At 39.9% G+C, this 24,800-nt stretch overlaps 1 protein-coding gene across 1 annotated transcript; it reads left to right on the top strand.

The window, feature by feature from the left end:
* The first annotated feature begins 41 nt into the window (after positions 1-41).
* Positions 42-23,487, top strand: FAM162A (family with sequence similarity 162 member A). The gene is made up of 5 exons (XM_019714020.3): positions 42-201; positions 16,153-16,275; positions 17,951-18,059; positions 20,833-20,941; positions 23,222-23,487. The coding sequence occupies exons 1-5, from the start codon at positions 168-170 to the stop codon at positions 23,312-23,314; spliced, it is 468 nt and encodes a 155-aa protein (XP_019569579.2). The 5' UTR covers positions 42-167; the 3' UTR covers positions 23,315-23,487.
* The last annotated feature ends 1,313 nt before the right edge of the window (positions 23,488-24,800 follow it).

The following is a 24,800-nucleotide window of genomic DNA, read 5'->3' as shown; positions in this document are numbered from 1 at the left end:
CCGCGCCCAGTGCGTCACGCACGGCCCGCTCGCTCCGCCCTCACGCCCCGCCCGCCCCGCCCGCCAGCGCCAGTCGTGTCCTTCCTCCTGCGGCACTTAGTGACTTTGAGTGTACCTACGCCACCGCCGCCCCCGCGGCGCTGTACTGGTCAGTGGAGTAGGCGGCCATGGGAAGCCTCCGCGGCCTGCGCCTGGCGACTGGTGAGACGCGGGCCGTGCTGGTTTGGGCGGAGGGGGGCGGGGGGTGGGGGAAGCCAGCTCGGCCACTAGGGTTCGAGGAATCCTGCAGCCTCTGCAGGCCTGGTAGTTGCTTGGCATCACGCACTCCGCTCAAGTTGCTCGGAATCCTACCCGCTTGGTAGCAGTAATGGGAGTGAGCAAGGGCTGAACGAGCAACTGCTAAGCAAACAGTGGGGGCTGGCCCGGAGTGACCCTCACTCCTGGCTCTCCATCCACCCCGCTCCCACCAACTTTTGACCTCTTGTTCCTCCATTCCTGCCCCCTCCTCCATCACTAGCCTTCTCGGAGCTCAGTTCTTAAGGTAACTGCCTTCCCTAGAACTCCCCCCCTCATTGCCCGATTTAGTCAGCTTTCCACCCTCACCTCTCCCCTCCGTTACTCCACTTGAGTCGTGAGTCTCCCCTCGCCCCCATCTCAAGGGTTTATCCCAGCTTTCAGCGGAAAACCTATGTAGTCTGGAGTTTCTGCCCGTTTAGTGTCTGATTAGGCAAGGGTATTAAGGTCTCACAGAATAATAATAATTGTTTTCTTAAAATGGGGGATATATTTCTTTTAAGTAATTCTACAATTAAGTGCTTCGAATTTCTTGGAGGAAAGTATTACGTCAATGCAGGATCTGCGGTTTGTTTTCCTAGTTGACTTTGACATTTATATAATGGGTATTTGAAGTCAGAGCTTAATTTGCCTTCTTGGGGTACCAGCAGAGCCTTGCTTAGTAGAAGCTAAGAAGTCAGCGTTTGCCTCTTGGCTCTTTACTAGGCACTAATGCCAATCACTCCTTTAGTCACCTTTATGAGTTTTGATAAGGCATGATGATTGATCTCTTATTCCTTGTTATCAAATTACTAAAAAGTTGTTTAATTCAAAGTTTAAAGGAAGAATGGCCCCAAACTTGGCTATGGAAATTATGTAAATGTGCATTATAAATTAAGTAATGTAAAAAAAAAGTTACCTTTACATACATGGCTTACTTTGCCTTCCAATGGAGAGTGGACTGGAAAATGGACTCAAACTGGAGAATGTTATTTACTTCCTTTAGCACAAATACCCCCTCCACTAAAAGAGATTGATTTCATTGATTTGTTCAGCTTTGTTGAACTAATTCACCAAAAATCTTTTGTATACACTAGTCCCCCCTAATCAGTGGTTTCGCTTCCCTTGGTTTCAGTTACCTGTGGTCAATTGTGGTCTGAAAATATTAAATAGAAAATTTCATAATTTATAAATTTTAAGTTTGGGGCTGCTCTGAGTAGTATGATGAAATCTTGCACTTTCCCATTCTAACTCACCCCGGACGTAAACCAGCATTTCGTCACTGTATACACTACTAGCTTGTTAGTCACTTAGTACTTGTCTTGATTATCAGTTTGGCAATTTTGATAAGCAGTGTTTGCGTTCAAGTCACCCTTATTTTAGTTAATAATGGCCCGAAAGCGCAAGGGTAGTGATGCTGGCAATTCGGATATGCCAACGAGAAGCCGTGACATGTACTTATGTGTAGGATATGTAGGATAGGGTTCGGTACTATCCATTGTTTCAGGCCTCCCCTGGGGGTCTTGGAGTGTATCCCCTGTGGGAAAGGTGGGACTACTGTACATCCAGTTAACTGTTATAAAGCTTTTCAGCAAGGTAAGTGAAAGGGCCATTACTCTGTAAAAAAACTAAAATAGACTGAAAGTGACTTTGACTACATAGCAGCTAAGACTGAGTGTTTATAAGTAGTTCATCGTCTTGCCTTGAGAATGTATTTATGCGTTATAAAGATTCCAAAGCCTCTCTGCAGACTTGTGATGTTTAAGAACTTTTTTCGGGCACTCACTCAAAATTCCTTGAGCCATTTAAGAACAGTTTCACTCCAGATAGATCCACTAAAGATGTTACATGAGCAACTCTTTCCAAATGATCTTCCCTGAATGTCTGAATGTTTTGTGAGCAAGTCCAAACAATCCGGTCTTTCACCCACTTTTGCCCATTTTATAGCTAAATACATTCACATATATTATTTTACTTGACTGATTTCTCTCAGAAGCCCTCTTAGGTAAATCTTATCTTCCCTTCTCCATTTTACAAGTAAAGAAACAGGTCAGAGGATGAAATGACTTGCACAGTGCTAGAGTCAGGAGATAAGCCTGCCTTCTCATTCTGGAACTTGTGTTCTTTGCTTTGTTCAAGCTGTTTATTCACAATAAGTGTGTATATGTGTTTGTCCCCGGCTAATTTGGTCTCTCTCTTGTGACATGAAAGAGTCATGAAATGCAGATTTACTTGTGAAAGGGAAGCACACATTTGTATGCAATTGGATTTTCAAGTAAGAAGACTGATTTAACAAGCAGCCTTAACCAGATAATGGAGGTATAGTCAGTCAGTCCTCTTATCCACAGATTCCACCAACCACAGATTCCACCAACCATGGATCAAAAATACTCAGAAAAATGTTACCTTGTCGCTGATGTGTACTGTGTAGTTAGGCCTATGGTGGTTGCATCAGTACTAAGCATGTACCCTTTTTTCCTTGTCATTATTCCCTGAACTATATAATAGCTATTTACACAGCATTTACATTGTATTAGGTATTAAAAAGTATTTTACAGGTAATTGAAAGCATTCTAGAAGATGTGGGTAGGTTATATGCAAATACTATACTATTTTATATAAGGGCCTTGAGCATCCTTGAAGTTTGGTTTCCGAGGGGGTCCTGGACACAGTGCCCATAAGATACCAAGGAATGAATGTATACCTCACTTATCCAGAATATTATTTGGAATAAGATACTCTAGGTGAGTGAAATTTCAAATAGCCAAAGCTTAATCCTTAAATGATCGACCCTTATTTTTAATTGTTTCTGTTGGAAATCTTTGGCATACTCCCTTAGCAAATGGACTTTTTTGAGCTTGAATTTGTTTTGTAGCTATAGGTCAGGGTTAACTTACAAGTCTTGGACTCCTTCATAGATGAAAGGTCCTGTGGACCTCTGAAATTATTATATATATAAGATACAATTATATTCAAATGTTTACGATTATATACCTGTTTTAGGGGAAGAGGATCCATAGCCTATATCCATTACTCAGAGCAATCTGTACTCTAAGTTAAAAATGATTTGGAGCTAAATGGCTACTGGCCCACATTTCTGTGGGTTTCGTGAAGGTAAAGACTGGATCTGTTGTGTTTTTACTAAATCCTCAGCACTCATCAGTGTCCAGCTCACAGTAGACAGGCAATAGATATTTTCTGGAAGAAAGACACTAGGAAATATCTTGGAACATGCTGCAAATATAAGGTAGGTGTTCTTACCTCCTTTCTGAAAGTATAGAATAAAATAGATACAACCTTCAGGACATTGTATCTTTCTACACAGAAAAATTATTAGGTCAAAGGAACAGAATGGCCTTATAAGAATGTTTCTTCACACCTTCAGAAAAGTTTTACTGTCCTAAATTCCTTTGACAGCAGATTTTAAAATGAATTTATGACTATTTTTATACCAATGCAATGGACCATGGGCAGCCTCTTTGTCAGTTTAACCCACATCACTGAGCACTGGAGTCAAGAAATACCTTAAAAGTCTTGTAGGCCAGCTCCCTCATTTTAAAGATGAAGAAACTTAAGGACCAAGAAGGAAATTGACTTGCCAAGGGACGCACACGTACACTGGTGGGCCATAACCAATATCTGCTGGCTCCCATTCTGATTTTATTGCCTCTACATTCATTGTTCTTTTGGCTTGTTCTTGCTAACTAACTCTAAATGAGTACCTACCGTTTTTACTGCTCCAGTTTTTGGCTTTGCTTATCTCTCCCTCCAGATCTTGCCAACAGGTTTTTATTGAGCACATGCTTTGTGCCCTGTATACTATAAAAGCTCTAAAATGAGTGGACTGCCACTCCTCCTAGGGCTCGAGTTTATTTCAGTGAACAAGCATATCTATATAATACACCTGAGCTTACACATGACTATATTAAGTTCTAGATGACAGAACAGATTTTGAGTTCTGCTGTGGTGTCTGGAGCCGGTTCCTAGTGGCTTTATTGCACATCTCATCCCAGTTTTACAAAGTGTTGTTACGTTGGTAGCTTGAAATCTGCCATGGTGACGGTGTTTGGCAAATACTGCAAATCAGGGCTTTTCCCCACCAACCCGCTCCCAACAGCCAGCATAACACTGGCTTTAAAAATTCAGAGAAAGGAAAAGCCGTGTCGGTTATGATTATCTACTGAAGGCTTCATTGAAATAGAAGGGATGGGAAAGTCACATGAGCAAAGATAGGGGTAGTAATGAGTCTGGAGAGGGTATGGGGGAGAAAGGATTGCCTTGGATTTTGGTCAGAAGGTACTAGGAGATAGGTATGGCTTTTTGAGGATTTTGAACCAGATGAATTTGGACAAAAAGGAAGCCTTTAAGCAGAAGTCATTAAAGAAACATTTTTGGAAAATTAAGATGGCCGCTGCATACAACATGAATAGCTGCTGCCTGTGAAGATACAACGGTAATCTATGTGTGAGGTGATGATGTAAGTGACAAAAGAGGAACATATCCGGGACGTGTTTTGAAGAAATGATTTGTATGGGTTTGAGACAGTAATTTAAGGAAGGACTTAAAGACTGACATTTTTGAGCATGGAGAACTGAAGAACTGTTGCCCCATTTTCAAAAAGAAACGAATTGGGAAGGGATACTGGTTTGGCCGAGAGGATGGTACTTTATTGAGTGGTAGGTGGCATTGAGTTATAAGGTAAAAATTGTATGTCTCAGTCAAAGACCTTAGGACAAAGGAGAGGTAAAGTTAGGGAAATACATGGAACCATCAGTGCGGAATAGAGGCAAAGACTAAACCTTGAGGGCCTGACATAAGTAATCGGAAGTGGCAAAGAGGCTGTTAAAGAAGATGGATCATAGACGTCAGGAAAGAAGAGACAATGCGGTAGAATGTCAGGAGGGACTGAATCCTTATAGAAGGATGAGCTCAGCAGCGTCAAATGGCCACAAAGATGGGAAGAGTTATACAACTCTAGTTATACTAGAATCTAAAAAACATATTCATATCACTAGTGTTGTTACAACAATTTTAGTAAAATGAGTGGCGGAGGAAACATTGTAGTAAAATGTGTGGGTGGTGAGGCGAGGTGAAAGTAGTAGGTACATGCCACCCATTCAGCCATTTGAGCTATGAAAGCAAGGAGATTAGTATTTTATTTATAAGAGCTGTTGAGAACAACTGAGTGTTTCATCCAAGATAGTGGACTCCCAGTGCCACTGTGGTGTGATGAATAGGAATTCTCATCAACTACTGATAGACGTGTAAATCGATTCAGCCTATCTAGAAAGCTGTTGGTTATCTATATTAAGAATCATAAAAGTGTTCATATCTTTTAACTCTCATACCTTTTAGCCCTCTACTACCAGGAGTCTATATAAGAAAATAATCAGCAAAGCCGTCAGAAATTTGTGTAGAAAAATGTCCACTGAACATTATTTGTAATACTGAAAAATGGGAGACAAATCCTGTCATAGGGAATGATTGAATTCAAGTTCTGTTTGTTGGATGTTATACAACTAGCAAATTTTTAAATTAGTATATAGGAAAAGTGTTTGTGAGATAAGCAAGGTATAGTATTATGTGAGTATGAAAAATGTATATGTTGTGTATAAGCACAGGAAAAAGGGTGGAAGAAATACACCACATTGTTATTCCTGGAGAGTGTGATTATGGGTGCTTTTATTTTTCTTCATACTTTTTTTTTTTTAGCTTCCAAATGCCTGTAATGAGCAAGTGTTACCTTTATGATTTCAAGTTTTGTTTTTTTGTTTGTTTTTTAAGAGCAGGGAAGCACCGTTTGGCATGAAAAGGTCAGTGGAAAGGAAGGATCCGAGATGAGAGAGGATGGTGAGATAAGTTTGGTACAACTTCCTAATAAGAGGGATCACAGATGGAAGGGTTTACTACCGTGTTTCCCCGAAAATAAGACCTAGCTGGACCATCAGCTCTAATGTGTCTTTTGGAGCAAAATTTAATAAAGACCTGGTATTATTTTAGTATAAGACCGGGTATAATATAATATAATTAATATAATATAATACAGTATAGTATAATATAATATAATAAATATCAGGTCTTAGCCTGCCTGGAAGGACTAGTCTGCTGGGAAGGAGGAGAAAACAGATGGAGAGATAGGGAATCTGTTTCTGTCACAAAGCTAATTTAGGTCAACAGTGAAGGCCAAGAGAGTTTCAAATAGCCCCTGTTGAGAGTGGGCTGGAATGTTAATGGGAAGAAAATCGTTTACCAAGGAGTGGCCCCATCTCACTGAAGTTTAGCCACCAGATACATAGACTTGCAAGACTTTTTTCCATAGTTCCCCCCCACCCCCGCAACTTAAAAACTGGCCAGGTTCCAAAGATTTATTTATAAATCTGTTTTTTCTACTCTAAAATATTTTTCTCATAGAACCAATGTTACAAATGGTGATTAGGGTTCTAGCCAGCCCACAAAACTCATTATGTCGATCTGTCTTGCCAATTTTCCCTCCCTAATGTTTTTCACATCTGTTAAGTTCTCTTCATCAGGAGGTTCCTTATTCATGTCTTCCCACTCCTGCTCCCTTTCCCTCCCTGTCCCTCAGCCCAGTCCTGTGCTGCATTCTGCACTCAGATTTGTCTTCCAGAAACATCATTATTATTGTTCTCCTGCTCAAAACTGCTCTGCCTGTTTCCCAAATCCTCTTGGAGCTGGGCAGATAAAGACCTCTCACTGTGAGGGCCATTGGGCAGCCACCATACGGAGCCAGAGGGAGTAGGCCATTATCGGCACTTCAGTTCTGAGCCCTAGAACGTCAGCAGGGGCAGGGGCCTGGTTAGCAAGGCAGAGCTAAGAGTTAGGCTTGTGAGTGACAGCCGGGCACTAGACCCAGAAGTCTGCATCACATACAAGAGCAGGGCAAACCACATTTGAAGCCAGAAAAAAAGTCCATCCCTTGTCAAAATAGTTGCAGACAGGAGATAGCAAGCCATTCAGGTCTAATCTTTGGGAAAGCTCAGAGCAAGTAGGTATTTCAGTTTTGTTCATTTGCTTTGTTGTGGTCAGCCCCTTAGGCAGTCCAGCTTTGTTTCTAATGTGGAAGCTAAATCAATGGTTCTCTATTCTAAATGAGCTCTGGTTAGGAATAAGAGCTCCAACTTCTCTAATGACATAATTACCCTAATTTAACCATTCTTTCTACTAGGTCTGTTGAATAGCTACAAACATAAGACGTACAATTCATAGTAATTATACCGTATTGATGAGATAGTGTATGTATAGGAACCTTGCTGTCCTCAGGATACACAGCTTTTTCTTTCTGACACTTAAAGTGGACTGTGATTCACAAAACAAACTTTCAAAGTTCCTGCCTCAGACTTGCCCTTTCCTAGCACAGCAAGACCGTAGGACTAGCAATATCCTTTTTCAGTTCTAACAGGATTAAATAGGCATCTGTGGCCTAGCCTGAGAACCAAGTATTTAGATAAGGAAATCTTTCCATGAGACATGGAAAAGAGGAACGTTGTCCCAGAAACAAGCTTCTCCCAGCGGAGGTCGTGGTAGCTACTGGCCTTCAGGAACCACCGGGAAGAGAGAACGAGGTGCATGGGCAAACAGTCTTACATCAGTGCGCATGATCGGGTCTGGTCATTGATTGTGAGACAGACACTGGCTGTGTTTACCCATGATGGGCGGCCAGCTGCTTTGCAAGAGGGATGTGCAATAAAGCCTCTTCCACAGGAGTTGAGGTAAGGCAACTGGAGAACAGTTCTCACTGCATGTTCTCAAGGACCGAGTGGTGTATTAGAGACCGCGTGCTCTGTAAAAATCTGAAAGCTGAGCGTACTCCACAGGGATTCCAAACTGTCGGTGTAATAAGTTACACAGTATTGACATTCAGAAATTAGAAGTAAAGCAGAGCTTCTGTTCAGTAAATTAACTGTTGAAAAGAGGAATTTTGAGCCCAGCCAGAGACAGATGAAGCTGCGCTGGTGCTCCCTGGTCACGCGTGTAGTTTGTGTTCAGCTGGGACTCGCGCTAGCTGTTTGTGCTCAAACATGGCAGTGCAGGAGAATCACTTACCTACGGACTCTTTGAAAAAATATTAATGCCAGAGTCCCACTCCGAGAAATTGGGATTTAATTGGTCTGGGATGACCCTGTGCGATTTTTTTTTAAGGTACTCTGGTGATTCCAATATGCAAAGTTTGAAATTCACTTTTCTAGAGCAGTGCTTCTCAAACTTGAGTATGCGTAAGCATCACGTGGAGGGCTTGTAAAAACATTTTTCTAGGCCCCACTTCAGAAGATTCTGAAGGTTTGGGCTGGAGTCCGAGCATCTATTTCAGCCACTCCCAGCTGAGGCCGGGGAGCGCTGTCCTAGACTAGAGATGGCTGTTGCGTTCCATGTGTCGGGCACATGGAGTCCTCAGCAGCTGTTGAAAGAATATGGGTGTCATTTTGATTCTCAAAATTTAATGTTCCTGTGAATCACGTGGCTATCTCATTAAAAGTGCAGATTCAGATTTTGTAGGTCTGGGGGTGGTAGCTGAGAGTCTGCCTTTACAAAAAATCTCCTGGGTAATGTCAACCACTCTTGAGAATAGCAAGGTATGACAAGATAGATACTCTTTTGTATAATTTTCTCATCTCATTTCCACCAGGGTTACGCTAGTCAGATAACCTTCACCTGCATAGCTCTGATCTACCGTGAATTGGGCACATTTCCTACTATACCCCATTCCTTTCTTTTTCTCTTCCATTCCAAAATCATATTGGGATGCAAGTGAGTGACTGATATTTTAATAGCGATGACATCAGATTCTAATTTTTAAATGTTAAATATCAAGTAAATATAAAATATTCATAAAAGATGTATAAACTAAAAACAAGATATAATTAATACTCATGTACCCTGTTTTTCACATTTGTTTTATTTTGGAATAATTTTAATTTACAGAAAAGTTGCAGCAAAGGTAGTACAGAGTTCTGTATAGCCCTCACCCAGTTTCCTGTAATATCAACATCTTACATAACCACAGTACATTTGTCAAACTAAGAAATTAATGTTAGTACATTACTATCAACTAAAGGACAGATTTTGTTCGGTTGTCACCAGTTATTCTGTTGTTTCCTGTCTCAGCATCCATTCTAGGATATCACGTTGCATTTAGCTGTCATGTCTCTTTAGTCTCTTCTGGTTTGTGACAGTTTCATATTCTTTGATTTTTATGATCTTGACAGTTTTGAAGAATACTGGTCAGATATATTGTAGAATGGCTCTCAATTTGGGTTTGATGCTTCCTTACGATGAGACTGGGGTTAGGAGGTTGGGAAAGAATAAAGAGCAGAGCTAATGTGCCCTTCTCATCACATCATGTTAGTACATAATATCCACGTGATTTATGACTGGTGATTTTAACCTTGGCTGGTTTGTTTCTTCCTTGCAAAGTTACTGTTTTTCCCTTTCCATACTCTTTTCTTTGGAAGCAAGTCACTAAGTCCAATCCACACTCAAAGGGAAAGGAGTCCAGGACGGAAGAGTATCTCCATATATTTGGGATTTTTCTTTAAGGAAGATTTATCTCTTCTCCCCCATTTTTTCATTCATCCAGTTATTGTGGTTGATATTACCTGGGAGCTTTTTAGAAATGCCGACTGTCAGCTCCCACCCACTCTTAGACTTACAAAATCTGAATCTGGATTTTTAATGAGCTACCCAAGCTGATTTCATAGGAACATCAAATTTTGAGAATCAAAAAGACACCCATGTTCATTCAACAGCTGCTGAGTGCTTATCGTGTTCCAGACACATGGAAACAAATTTATCCAAAAGTTTGGATAAATTAGAAATTACATGGACTTGTATATTTTATACCTTAAGTTATAATCTATACTACCTCATTTATTTTGTTGCTCAAATTAGTCCGGTTTAGACTCTATCAGATCAGCTGCTGTGTTCCTTTACATGACCCCATCCTTTTGTTTTCTGAACACTTTTCCTTTCTGGTGCTACAGGATGTTGCCAGTTCATCTTGCATTTTCTCTGCCCCAGCCTAGAACCAACCATTTTTCTCTAAGGAGCCTCAGTTCCTTTAATTGGTTAATGGCATTTAGAAACCAAGATCTGGGCACCGAGTGTGCTTGTTGGTACTGAAGTGTCACTGAAGCCAGGCCCACCCAGTGGGTGGAGCTGGGAAATACATGTATGTATACTAAGCCCAGTGTATACACATAATTATGTCTATATCTGTCCATCTGTCTATCTTATGTCATCTTCCTATCTGTATATAAAAATACATATATTTATAAAGCTGAAAGAGTTCACAGTGAGTTCTCTGACTGATCCCGCACCACAGGGTTCATTCTATCCTTCCACCCTTGCTTTTGGCACTTCTTTCCCTGACAGTCAGAAACCTGGCTGTTTACTTATTTGTTCAACCCTATTTACTTATTTACTTATTTGTTCAACCGTAGTATGCTTGTAGTTTTTAGAATCATTAACCCATGCTCCTGTAAGAAACAAATTGTCCAGTTAGAGTACAGTGATTATATATAGTTCTTTTTGTCTTTAGTCTTACAGTTTCCAATCAAAACAATGTTTTCCAAAGTTACTTAGGTCAGCTCCTTTCTTCCCCACCTTGAAAGTCATGAGGTTATTTTATGTCCTATATGTCTAATACTAAGATACATTTGTCAAAGTCTCCTTCCATTGTGGAATTCCCCACAACGTCCTGGTCTTGATATTTTAAAATTTACGTATATTAAAGGTCTTTGTGATGTACAGTTTTATGGGTTGCAACAAATCCATGATTTTATTTTTAAGCAAATCATTGGCAAACTTCATAGCTGGCAACACACTTGGAACACACCTGACAACTGATCTTGACACTGATTAAGAAACCCTAAATTAGATCATCTTCTAAAAGCCTCTTTCTCTTCCAGCATTCATTGAACCTTCGTTTACCATCACTAATCCCAAAAATTGGTCATGTCCCAGGTCACATCACTCATGGTTATCTCCAGGAGGATCTTGCAAGATTCTGAGGAAAAAAGGCATCCCCATCTTTCTATACTGTCCATCATGAGGTTGGAAAGGAGGGGACAACAGGGCAGAAGCCAGTACTTGAACCAGCCTGATCCCAGCTGACCCGTTCCATCCTCCAGCTAGCAGCCATACCTCTAAGGCACTGGTTGTCACACTGAGCCCCAGACCAACAGTATCAGCATTACCTGGGAAATTGTTAGAAATGCAGAGTCTCGGGCCTCACCCCTACTTACTGAATTAGAAACTCCGGAAATGAGGTCCAGTAATCTGTGTTACAAGTCTTCTGGGTGATTCCGATACACACTGAAGTTTGAGAGCCTCTACCCTTAAGAGTAACCAGCCTTTGGCCTGTCAGAGCCTTCGAGGCAGCTGTGAGGCTGCATCTTGACTTCCTGCTGAGGCCCTGGGGATGCAGCGCTGTCAGCCAGGGACAGGCTGCAAGTGCAGTAAGAGGGTTAAAGGGCTGTTTTCCTTTTGGGTTGTATGTTTTTAGTTGTGATCCACCAGAAGATGGAAAATTTCTGGCTTGGATGTCTAAGACAAAATATACTACCTCTAAAACGTTTATGCTTTCATTTTTTTTGTAATCATAAAGTAAAAACTGAGATCACATTAAGTACTTCGTTGTTTTAGTGCTGTCAGTTTTTTTAAATTATTTTTTAACGCCGTCTATTATGTATAAGATTATATTCGTGTGTGTTTTAATCAGCATTTATATTTTAGGGAGGTAAAAATTATTGGCATCCAGTTGAAGTTGTAGTAAGAAAACGTTGGGAGATATTTTCTCATCTAGTTAAACCTTTCATGCCTTCAAGCTGCTGTCCCCTCCTTCCATCTCAGGTACCTCTGTGACCTCGAATCCCACTTCTCTTCCCATTCTTTACTCTGTTCCAGCCACTCTGGCCTCGTTATGGTCTCTAGAATCACTTTAGGGCTTTTGCACTTACCATTGTTTCTGTTTGGAATATGCTTCCACCAGATGTCTGCATATACCGTGTTTCCCTGAAAGTAAGACCTAACCAGAAAATAAGCCCCAGCATGATTTTTCAGGATGCTCGTAATATAAAATAAGCCCTAATGCGTCTTTTGGAGCAAAAATTAATATAAGACCTGGTCTTATTTTTGGGGAAATACGGTGGGGTTTATTTTATATTACAAGCATCCTGAAAAATCATGCTAGGGCTTATTTTCCAGTTAGGTCTTATTTTCAGGGAAACATGGTAGATTCGTAAAGCTAGCACCCTCACTTCCTTCAAAAGTGGCATTCTCAAACGGGACTTCCTGACTACCCTATGTGAAATTTCACACACTTCATTACAAGCATACAAATATGTCCCATCCCCATTGTTAATGTTTTCTCTCTGGCACTTGCTAGCTAACTGTATATGCAGACATATATACATACGTGTGTATGCATTACATACACTTTCTCTCCAATAGAATGTAAGTTCTACTGGCATAGATTTTTATCTGTTTTTGTATATTGCCTAGAACAATGCCTGACATATGATAGGTACTCAGTTATTATTTGTTGAATGAATATCTCCAAACATGCATTTATGTGACTGATAGTAAGTAGGTGTACATGTTAGCATTTTTGCTTTATCATTATTACCCAAACAGCTGAGAAGCAACTTCTGTTCTCAACTGCCTCTGTTCTGTTCCATTTTCCTAAATTGCTTCTGTTGTAACTAAGAGGGATGAGGAAGGGCAGCTCCGTAAGGAAATAATTATTGATTCTTTTTCTGTTTCCTGTTTAGAGAGCAGAGTCCATCTAGCTCACTGCCAGTTACCCTTGTTCCATTCTGTCTCAGTGTCTGCCAGAGGGGAATGGGACAGGATGGTGTGAAATGGGCATCGTAGGTCTCATTAAACCAGTGGTTCTCTGGGGAAGATGAAGAAGTCCTGGAGATGAATGGTAGTGATGGTGGATGGTGGTGATGGTGGCACACCAATGTGAATGTACTTAATGCCACAAAACTGTATTCTTAAAAATAGTTAAAATGGTAAATTTTGTATTATGTATATTTTAACACAATTGAAAAAAAAAAAAATGTGGTTCTCAAACTGTAACTCCAAACCAGAAGAAGCAGCTTCACTGAGGAACTTGTTAGAAGTACAGATCGAACCTCCACTCCAAAACTATTGGTTCCGAAAAAGTGATTTGTGTTTTAACAAGCCATTCAGGTTGTTCTGATGCACAATGAAGTTTGAGAATCACAGCATTAAATAATTTTGTTTTAACTCTGAGAGCTGTTAAAAAAAAAAAAAAAAAGCCTATTGAAAAGTTTTATAGAATTTTCTCATGTCCTGGTAACTGTATAATTACCTTGGTCAGAAATTCTGACCACTTTAGGGGTAAAATTGAAAAGTGCTCTGGAAATGTTTTGAAGATTAATGGTTTAAATAGTGTTTCAAAAAACAAACTTAATATTTAGAGTGCCTGCTGTGTGTCAAGCATCTTGCCAAATGCTGTCATATTTATTTTTTCTATTTAACCCTCAAATTAGCCCTGGTGAAGTAAATGCTACATTATCCACATTTAAAATGAGGAAAGAAGCTGAGCTCAATTGAATTTATCTACTTTCCCAGGCAAAGCTTTCTGGGATTACAGACCTAGAAAACTGCAATAAATGAGACCTCTTATGCAGGTAACCACAGATCTTTATACACAAATAGAGGTTCCAACTTCTGGTAAATCAGAGTAAGGACCTCTGGAAATCCACTCCTATGTAAAAGTAATGAAAATACTGCCAAAAATTCTTAAAATCAACTTTTTCAGAAGTCTAGAAAATAACTAGAGGTTTGTGATGATCTAAGTAACATTTATCCTAGAAAAATGACTTAATCATGCGATGAACAGCAAGTCTTACGGAGTTTTAACTAATTGATATGAGCCCCATACTCAGACTGCGTATCTCCTTTATCCCCCACCCTCATCAGAACTATTTCTGGCTGTCTGTACTTCAATTCTGATTAATTATCGACCGGTTGAAATTTACATGCTGAAGCTGAAGGTGAATATTGCTAATGGAAATTTAAGTTCTTAAGAATGAATGTCTTTTCTAGCTTGTTTACTAAGTAAAAAGGCTTGGAAACATTACAAACCCAGTAAGGACTAGCCGCCCTCCCTGAGCATCTCTAAAAACATTTCCTCTTTAAAGGAACCAGAGCACGTTGAAGGAATGTCTCATTCTAAATCGGGGCCAGGAAGCATTCAAAATGAGTCTGGAACATATTGTCAGGAAGGGAGCTATCAGTGATCATTGAGCACATGCTGAAAGGACTCATGAGCCAACTTAGACGAGTTCCCAGTGATTAAAGATGGGAACATCTGAGTATCAAAAAGAAGAATGGCAAATGGACTGGAGCATATCATGCATTAAAATACAAGAATTCCTTATGATACTTAAACTAAAAGTCATCTGTAGAGGTTGCCAGGAAACCAGTTCATTAATTTGAAAACTGGCAAATAAAGGGAAAGAAACATTTATTACACATAACTTTTACCTTAGGATAACCAAATAGTTAATGTGGAAAATAATACTTGCACTTTGCAGCCTCTACTGAAACAATAGATCAGGTAACAATCAGCAATGTCTGCTAAAAACATTAGATGAAAGGTGGATGGGGAACTTTGTTAGGGATGAGTCAGACTGAAATCACCTACTGATCAATCTTAATATCACAAAAAGACAAAACTGGTGGATATGCACTAGGGGTACACAATACACCTATGAGATATTGCTAAAAATTCTAATTTCAATATGATCAAACCTCAAAAATCTATTTACAAGAAATAGAGGAATATGTTAACATTATGGAGATGCAATCAACAAAATCAAAACTGAGAGAGACTCTATAGAACTAATAACGTAGTTTCTTCGATAAATTAGAAGAAAAGGAAGGAGGCAGGCGGGGAGACCTACACAAGAAGCGTCAATCACATTCAATGTTTGCACCTATTTAGAATAAACCAACTAAAAAAGTTATGAACCCACTTAGGAAATGGAATCATAATATTTGGTTTTAATGTGCTGATAACAAGGAATTATTTTTTAGTAATACAAATGATACTCTAGATGTGATTTTGAAAAGTTACTGTTTTGGGATGCATACTGAAGTATTTATGAGTGAGCTAATATGTTTGGGATTTGCTTTAAAATAATCCAGTAAGGGGTACGGAGTGGGTGGGGTTCAGATGAAACAATATTTATTGGCCATGTATTGATAATTGTTGAAACTGGGTGATGAATATGTGGAGATTTATAATACTACTCTCTATAGGTGCTTAGAATTTAGATTTTTAAAATTAACTACTATATTCTTACATGTAATAGTTTTATACATTATATATACATATATATATAATTTTTAAATTACACATAATTCATGACTCTATCCAAAGTTGATTTTTAGAAGGAACAAGTCTTTCTAGAACCCCTTGTCATTGCAGCTCCTTACCCAGAGTTTACCAGAAGAGTATTGGCAACTTGGCATCTTGGTTTATCACTTCTAGAAGGTTGCTAATCTTTCTTTACTTAAACAGTTGGTTGCTATAATACATAATATTTCCACCAGAACCATTATTGTACTAAGACTTGTGAGGTACTTTCATAAAACTTACAGCTGATAAAATGTTTATGTTGTAAATACATAATTTCCTAATCAGCAACACATCAATATTTTAAAACAACACCTCATGGCACCGTAAATATAGTATATGTATCTTACATGTCGAATAATATATTCATTTGAGATAATTATTATAAATGAAATATATACCTTTCAGGCATTTCTCATTTTGAGACATCAGATTTTCTTTCTCTGAAATGTTTTTCTCTTTTCTAGGAAATTGGTTTAGGTTATGTGAAAGAGATGCTTCCTCGTCTCCAAGACTTACCAGAAACTCTGATTTGAAGAGAATAAATGGATTTTGCACCAAACCACAGGAAAGTCCAAAAGCTCCATCCCGTAAGTTTTTGTTAGCTTTTCCAGTTAAATGACTAGGCAGCTCCCAAAGAGCAGGACAATTTGGAATCAAAAGAACTTAAAAGAGAGGTGGTTACAGGGGTTCCTGTGTCATGCCCTATCATGCAGTTCAGGCTCCCAGATTGTCCTGACATTGGCTGTGCTTTCTTCATTAAAAATGACAAATAAGGAAAATAAAGAAATCACATGTAGCAGTGCTTTCTTCATTTTCCTTATTTGTCATTTTTATCTCTTGACTCAAAGATTGGACTGGAGTATTTTGTAAAAGAACAGATGCACCAAAGTAAATAGTGGCCTAGAAATGATCTTTTAAGAAACCCCAAAGATGAACCAAATCAAGAAATGATATTTTGGGTAAACTAAAACTAGAGCTAAGCTCTGGCCTGGGCATTAACTTCAGCTATGTTTCGTCCTCTTCCTGACTCAAACCCTTCTCAGTATCACCACTATGAGAAGAAGGAATATAATTTGTAAACCGTAGGGTCCTAAGAACTATTTGCTTATTCACTCTCCGTGGCAGTATATTAACCAGGTCCAGGCAGGTCTTGGTGAGTGGAAAGGAGCTATCCTCAAAGAATATATAGTAAGAGCTTAAAATGTTTCTACCCGTCAACCTGGCATTTCACTTCTGGGCATCTATCCTAAAGAATAATTCTATATGTGTGAGAAAAACTTTGGAAAGATATTCCCATTTTTATATAATAGGAAAATGAGAAATCTAAGTGTCAAATAACTGGGAATGATTAATTTTGTACATCAGGTCTGCTTGATGAGATTATGCAGTTGTTGGAATGGTGCTTATAAATACCATGTACACTAGCATGGAAAATGTTACAATGTTAATGAACAAAGCAGAATATGAAATTTTACATTGTGTGTACATACAAGCACGATACTGATATAAATTATACATACGCACTTACGGGGATAAGACTTAGAAAATTGTCTGAATTGTCTTTAATGGGTATGTAATACTTAAAATGAGAAGGAGAAGAAAAAAACTACAGCAAATGTTGTGCCAAATGCTGGAAGTAGTAAAAGATAACACCACAGCAATACTGTTTCTAAACTTCTAAACCTCTTTCCTCACCTTTGGTCCTTTATTGACTTTCCTGTTCTTTTGCTGTTGCCTTCTGATTAAGTGAAAGGAACAGCATAAGCAAAGGTCCAGAGGTGGGAATGAGTGTGTGTGCAGGTAGGTCTGTCTGCAAGAGACATAGAGGCAGAAGGTGCGAGCTGGATGAGGTGATCTCCAAGGTCCCTTTTAACCCTGACACTCTGTGACGCCCTAACTTTCTGCTCCTTATCTTCCATGATGTCCCCTGTCTTGGACAGACTTTCTGTTACAGTCTGATTCTGTACCTTTCTTGTTCGTCTGCCTCTTTGGCGACTCCAGTTTCCTCTGCTACCCCTTTCTCCTGTCCTTTTTCCTGGGTCACGCCCAAGATCGGCCCTGGCCTTCTTCTCTTTGTCACCCTCCCTGGTTCTTTCTCCCTTTGCACCAATCGTTATCTCTGCCTCCAACTTACTAATGAAACCTACTCAGGTGGCATACATTTAGACGCAATAGATCTAAAATGGCCCAAATAGCATTTTTCTCTTGGTAAATTTGAGAATCATAATCTTACATAAGTAAGATGTCTTGTTTTTCTCATAGAGACTTACAGCCACAGAGTGCCATTACACAAACCTACGGATTGGGAGAAGAAGATCCTGATATGGTCAGGTCGCTTCAAAAAGGAAGATGAAATCCCAGAGACTGTCTCGTGAGTGCCGAACTTAGGGTTGTAGGCAGCTTTTATTTCTCACTGATATGTTTTAAATGACGAGCAGTTCCTCTGAGTCTGACTATTTAAAACCATTCAACCAAATTTTAAAACAGTTTTCACTTCTCTAAATATTTCCTCTTTGGCAAGTACCTGGAATAAAAGCAGTGCCGGAAAATCTATGTCTTATCATTGATATGTAGTGCCTAGTGAAGAGCTGTCGGATGTTCTGAAGTCAGCTGACACCATTTCCTCTCATAGCTACAGAAATGTGACTAAATAGTAATGTTCACTGTTTTTAGGTTGTTTTAATCAGGGTGGATCAGTTAGGCACCAGTGACAATAACTATATCCTATAAAATCCACTGAAGTATTCAATCATAAGCACAGAAGTATTTAAAAGCAACATATTCTCTTTCTGGGATCCAGGAAAGAGTGCCTCCCTAACTCCAGTTCTGGCTGGGATCCTGGGACTTTCTTAGAGTCTGTAGAGTCCTCCAACCCGGGTTTTCTCAAACTCAGCACTGTTAACATTTGGGCCAGAAAATCTTTGTTGCAGAAGGCGGTCCTGTGCATTTAAGGATGTGTAACAGCATCGCTGGCCTCGTCACTCCCTACATGCCAGTAGCACTCAGTGACAGCCATCAGAAATGTCTGCACACATTGCCAAATGTCCCCTGGGGGACCAGATCACCCCCATGGAGAACCACTCCTCCACTGATTGTATTGCATCTTGGCCAAGAGAGGTTCTGAGAGATAGATGCCCCCTCTCCTGTGGGGCGTCATCCTCTTCAGAGACAGGGACGCGGGACGAAGCTCCTGGACGTGTCTTCTAGCAAACAAGCTATTCCTAACACCTTCTGGCTTCTGTTTTCAAGTCCTGATTGCAAAAGATCTGTGTTCCTTCAAGGTATCTTTTTCCAAGAAGATAAATATTGTTTGCCTTCTGTTTACAACAGTTTTAAAACAGAGCCCTTCCCCTTCTGCCCGTCAAATTAAATAGCACATTATTTTCACTAAAATTATTTCAGCAGGAAAGCCTTGGTCCATCTTAGCTCAAGTGTCAACGTACTCTCCTGGGAAATAATAGCATGCTGGAAATATCAATGACACCAAGTTCTTCCCTGTCCTGATTAATTTCTTCCTGAAAATCCCAGCAGAAAACAAGCTGATATATACCCGTGGCCCTAATAGGAGCTCTGTAGACTGCTACGGAACAACTTCCTGTGGCAGCCTTGTAGGTGGTTCCCAGGTCCCCTCAAGCCCAAAGTACTGTCTAGTGAATCACCCTGGAAGGCCTTTCTCTGGGCCTGGGAGCCGTTCATCATGTGCTGGTAGCTCTGAACAGGCACTGCTTCACTTGCCCATTCTGATGGCTCCCTATAGAATGGAGGGCAACATCATGACCTTATTTAAATGCATTTTACTTTTTAAATGTTCCCTCAAATGTAAACTAGATCACTTTCCATAAGGATCACAGCACTTCAGTTGGAAATACTCATTCACATAAAATATTGTCAACCTGAGTCGTTTGTGGTTGGTGGGATCTCCGATGCTCTTCACAGAGCAATTCACTGTCCTTAGCAGTCTTTCTGGTTCCTCCCACCCTGCAGGCCCAACTTCAGTCCCTGGAGAACTCCGAGCACATTGCCGCCTCACTGAGCCCCGGCTCGTACGTCACAGTGCACGTGCTTTTAGTATTCTACCTCCTGCAACCTTCTGGATCCTGTGCTTCCTTTCAAGCATTTTTAAAGGATTCTCTCCCACCCCTGCGATGTCAAATGTAGTATGTGTTGAAAACCTGGGGGAAAAGAAAGAAAATTAGCACTCCAATCCCATCATCTAGAAATAAGCACTTCCTACTCCCACCCCGCTGAGCACAGCAGTTCTCTCTCCTGGGCCCATTAGGACTCCACGTGCCCTGAGTGTCTCCCAGACACTCAGGTAATAGAGCTCCGCCCCACTGCCCACCTGCAGAATCACCAAGGCGAAGGGGTCTTCTCCTTAGACTCTTTCTTTGGCCTCTCAGCTTTCACTCAAGAATGATAATCCAGTCCTCAAATTTCTCTAAAGGCACATGGGTGGACACATTAGAAGAGGCACTTGGCCAAAGAGCTCAAGTTCACTGTCTCTCAATTTTAGCAAAACATTAGTTGAAAGATAAACATTAAAAGAGCATTGCTTAGAGGGTCTTTTCTGCCGTTCGGGTATCCTCAAATCTACTGGTTCAAGGCAGAGAGCAGAAAGCTGGGTACAAAGAGACATTGTTTAACTCTCTCCTGTTTGTTTTGTTTTTTCTTCTGAATTGTACTTTGTGTTGACACTTACAAAGCTTGTTGCAGTATCTGTTGTCAGGATATTATTTAAATAATCATATCACATAATACCTTCTTAAGAACCCCACTTTTAGCATTGGCTGCTAATGTGCAACTTGAGAGCCAAAATCGGGGCCCACCATAACAAGTAAAGATTAATATGCCTGGCCTTTTTTTAGGGGGTTAGGGGGAAGCTTTGTTCCTGGCTTCACTTTCTGCCTTCATACTTTCTTCTTTTTTTCCTACTTTAAATTTGTGCTATCGTATTTTATATATGAAGTGATTTGTGAAAATGCCCTGACCTCCCCAAAGTCCTACAAGATCTCCAGGCCCCACCGCCTTTTTCATATGTATAGGCACCACTCCACTCCCGATGTGTAGTACACAGAGCTTTAGATCCTGCTGCAACTTCAGGAAGAGAAAGTTAACTTGCTCTCATGATCTCATTGTACTATTAGGTTTGAGATGCTCGATGCTGCCAAGAACAAGATGCGGGTGAAGATCAGCTATGTGATGATTGCGCTGACAGTGGCAGGATGCATCCTGATGGTTATTGAGGGCAAGAAGGTGAGAGTGGGCTTCCTCTCTCTCTGTTTTCCACGAGGTACTTGGAGGAAATCAGAGGTTGACCCTCATATTTATTCTCTGAGAAGAGGAAGCTACTTTTCTACACGGGAAATTATAAGAAACAAAATAAGACATAGTAGGGACAAACATGGGATATCGTGCCTGAAGATAAATAGCAAATTCTAACTTTGGCAAGGGGAAAGACTAAGTTAGGTTTATGTAAAGTAGAAAACAGTGTTGGTTATCACAGATGTCATCAATAATGTGAAACAAGAAATAGGACCCTGCATATTTGATGGTAACCCCGTGCGTGTCCATGAAGCACTCTCAGCACGTGGGCTTGTTTATCCTTCTTCTAACTGCCATCATCCTGGGGCACAGTCTTGTCACTGCTCTTTATCTCATTTGTAGATGAAGAAACGTAACTTGGAAAGCTTTAGTAGCTTGTCCAAGGCCCTGCATCTCCCTAATGGCGGAGCCGAAGTTTGAACATCAACCTAATTGAGGTGACAGTAAAATTGCTCCCACTTATTAAGTGCTTATTATATAGCAGGTACTGTTAAACTCATTTAATCACCACAATAACCTAAGAACCTAAGAGGTAGGTTCTCTTACTATGCGTGTTTTATAAAAAAGGAACCCGAAGCTTAAAAGATATTAAATAATTTCCCCAAAGTCACATAGCTAGTAAGTGGCAAGATTAAAATTTAGAGCCAAGTTTGTAAGTTACCAAACTTCATACTATACTACCTTGTGATTAAAATAGTTGTTTCATATGTAGCAGCACTGGTTAAACCCTTATTTTTGTTTTTGGAGGTTTATATTAGATTTATTGCAGAGAATTGGCTTACACGATTGAGGGGCTGGCTAGGGCAGACCATCAGCAAGGGTAGGCTGGAGCTCTCAGGCAACTAAAGCTCAAACCCTTATTTTAATAGCACACCTAATGCTATGTATCACAGCTTCCACGTGGAAAGAGATGTCTTGTATCTATCATCAGATATTAAAGTTTCTTATATAGACCCAGTGGTAACTGACTTCCTTATCCCAAGGAGTCCAGAGTAAAAGGAAGTGAGTCTTGCAATGGAAAATACCTACCATGTAGGCTGACCTTACGGGTGCACGAAGGGCAGTGTGCAGACCTGGGAACAACTGTTCCTGCCCCACTTCCATTTTTCTTCTGTCTCCCACTTTGACCTCTCATGCTTAGTGCTCAGATTGAGACCTGCAGAAGCATGTGGACAGGATATAGGAATTCCTAGAATTCTGAGAAACCTGCACTGTTTTTTTATACTTGATTTTACTAGCTGAGTTTAAATACTCCAGGAACAAATTACTCCCTAGGGTCTCCTCTGGCCTCATCCAAGGGTATGCATGCTTTGTACTGTAGAGAGTTCCTCTCCTGTTCTAGACCATAAAATTACATTATTTGTCTTTTATGGAACTATCCATGTATAAAAAGTTGGTAAATGCTATTGGAATGGAGAGCTTTGAACTTAATGTGATTTAGAAAAATCAGCTATTGTATGTTTTGTTTTCACTGTCAACTTATCCTTTCTCCTCTCCTTCCCATAGCTAATTATTTACACATGAAATTATACAGAAATAAGAAAATACCACCTCGAAGGGTGCTAGTTTCACTTATTTGGTATAAAAATTTTTAAGTGGTCTGTTTATAAAAGCTTCACAGGTCACAGGGAGGGAAGCAAGGGAAGAGGATGGTTGCCTCTCCACCACCACTGTTTGCTCTCAGAGGATGAATAGTAGTAGGAAAGATACTGCTGGAAGTCATCAATGGCAGTATTTGCTGAAGTCTGGGGTCCCCAAAGCAAAATCTTTTTGGTAAAAGAGGGGTAAGGAGCTAGACGGGCGTGAAAGCATACAGATGCATTGGGGAAGGAGAAGTGGTAGCGGCAAAGAAAAGTGATAGGAGAAAAGGGGATAGAAATGAAAATGAGAAACATTTAATACTACAGAGAAGAAAAAGGGAAAGATAAGGGAATAGATTATTACAAGGGAAGAAGACAGGCTAGAAAATTTAACGAAAGAGGCAAGAAAGGAAGAGAAAGTGGGGGTGTAGTATTTCTTGTGCTTGAATGGATGGACTGCTACACTGTGAAGCATTAGAGGACGCGGAAGTCACATGGAGGGGACTGTCATGCCATGTGCACACAGCAAACTATTTTGTGCCCTAGTTAGCCTGCTGACATCAGTGCCAAGGAATTACATCCTCCCTGAACCAGCATAAATAATCATTTGTATAAATTTGTTTCATTTTAGGCTGCCAAAAGACATGAGTCTTTAACAAGCCTGAACTTAGAAAAGAAAGCTCGTCTGAGAGAGGAAGGACTTCTGAAGGCCAAAACAGAGTAGCTGAGGTATCCATGGTGGCTGGATTTTGAAAATCCAGGAGTGATGTTACAGCAACAAGCCTGTATTAAAAAGAATGCGGTATGAGGATCTATTTAATGAAAGTATGGTTTGTACAAACTTAGAGCATTTCCCTATTTCTGTTCTAGAGGTACAAATAAATTTTCTTCAAGAAATGACTTGTCTATATTTCATGGCTTTGATCCAGGTTCAATGCAGCGTCTCAGCCTTTTGGATAAAATGAAAGAATGAAAAATGAGACAGCTTATTTCGACTTACAATATTAACTCTTTTGAGTCAGGTACCATATCTTACTTTAATTCCCATTACTAAAGTATTGCTTCTAGTTCTGCATTTTTTCCTCTGTTCTTTGCATTCATTTCCAGAGAGATCAGGAAGACCATCTGAGTACACTGCCAAGTTCATCTTGGACAGCTAACCTCCTCACGTGCCACGTTCTTCTGAGCCCCGGGAAGCAGCCCGACCACAACTGGCAATCTTTGGGTGTGCTGGCAGACAGGCTTTTCAGAGAGCAGTCTTTACAAATGTCCTGGCAAGGTGATGAAAGTGGTCTGGCTATGCGTTTCTGAGGGCTCTGAAATCCCAGCATCATGGAGTTGCTTGGAGCCAGCACAGTCACCTCTTCTACTCCATGACTTAGAATTCCCAACTGGTCGTTTTCCTGATGCCTTTACACTAAACTTGTCAATTATGAAAATCTATCAACTGCATTTTCTTATTAGTTGAAAGATAAGCATTTGCACCTGGTATGTCCCTCACTTTGAGTGGGATGCCAAGTTGTTTCATATTTAGGTATGCATGCTGGTCTCTATCTTAAGTATTTCATTTATCTCACATGCTTCATGAGCAATAATGGATGACAAACCCTCATAGCCATTCCAACCTGCTACTTCTCCTCAGAGGGTTATAACAGATTAAAAAGCAATCTATACAACTGTTTGGGAACTTGGTTTAAGAAAAAACTCAAGTTAAATGTAATATACCCATCGACCTATAGTTTCATAATCTATCTGAGGGGGTTCATGATGTCTGTGTATATACTTTATTTTCGAGTAATTTGAACATAGCTGCTTTTTAGATACCGAGTTTGATTTTTATTACTTGCAAATTTATCAAAAAGCATTGTTTCTTACACATTTTAGCAAATTAGTTTTTCTTGATTATTTTGGAACACTCATGTTACATCTTACCAAAACCAATGTTTTAAATATGGGTAAATGTTAATGTACTTCTTTTAAAAATAAGCAATCTTTCTTCATAGAACAATACCATTTTTAACTCCTAAAGAAGCATTTTAAAGTGGTGTAACTTGGACATTATAATAAAAATGTTTTATTAAACCAAAGCTCATAAATGTTAAAATGCAGCAAGAATTTACACAGTAATTTCTCATTTTGTGTCATTCTCCTTTTCAAGAACTTAGTGACTACTTCTTTATGGGTTAAATATAAATTTATTGGCCAGAATT

This window comes from Rhinolophus sinicus, chromosome 17 (genome assembly GCF_057876585.1).
Source record: "Rhinolophus sinicus isolate RSI-liver-muscle chromosome 17, RSI-T2T, whole genome shotgun sequence".
Classification (NCBI taxonomy): domain Eukaryota; kingdom Metazoa; phylum Chordata; class Mammalia; order Chiroptera; family Rhinolophidae; genus Rhinolophus; species Rhinolophus sinicus.
This window is presented reverse-complemented; position numbering and strand designations above follow the sequence as displayed.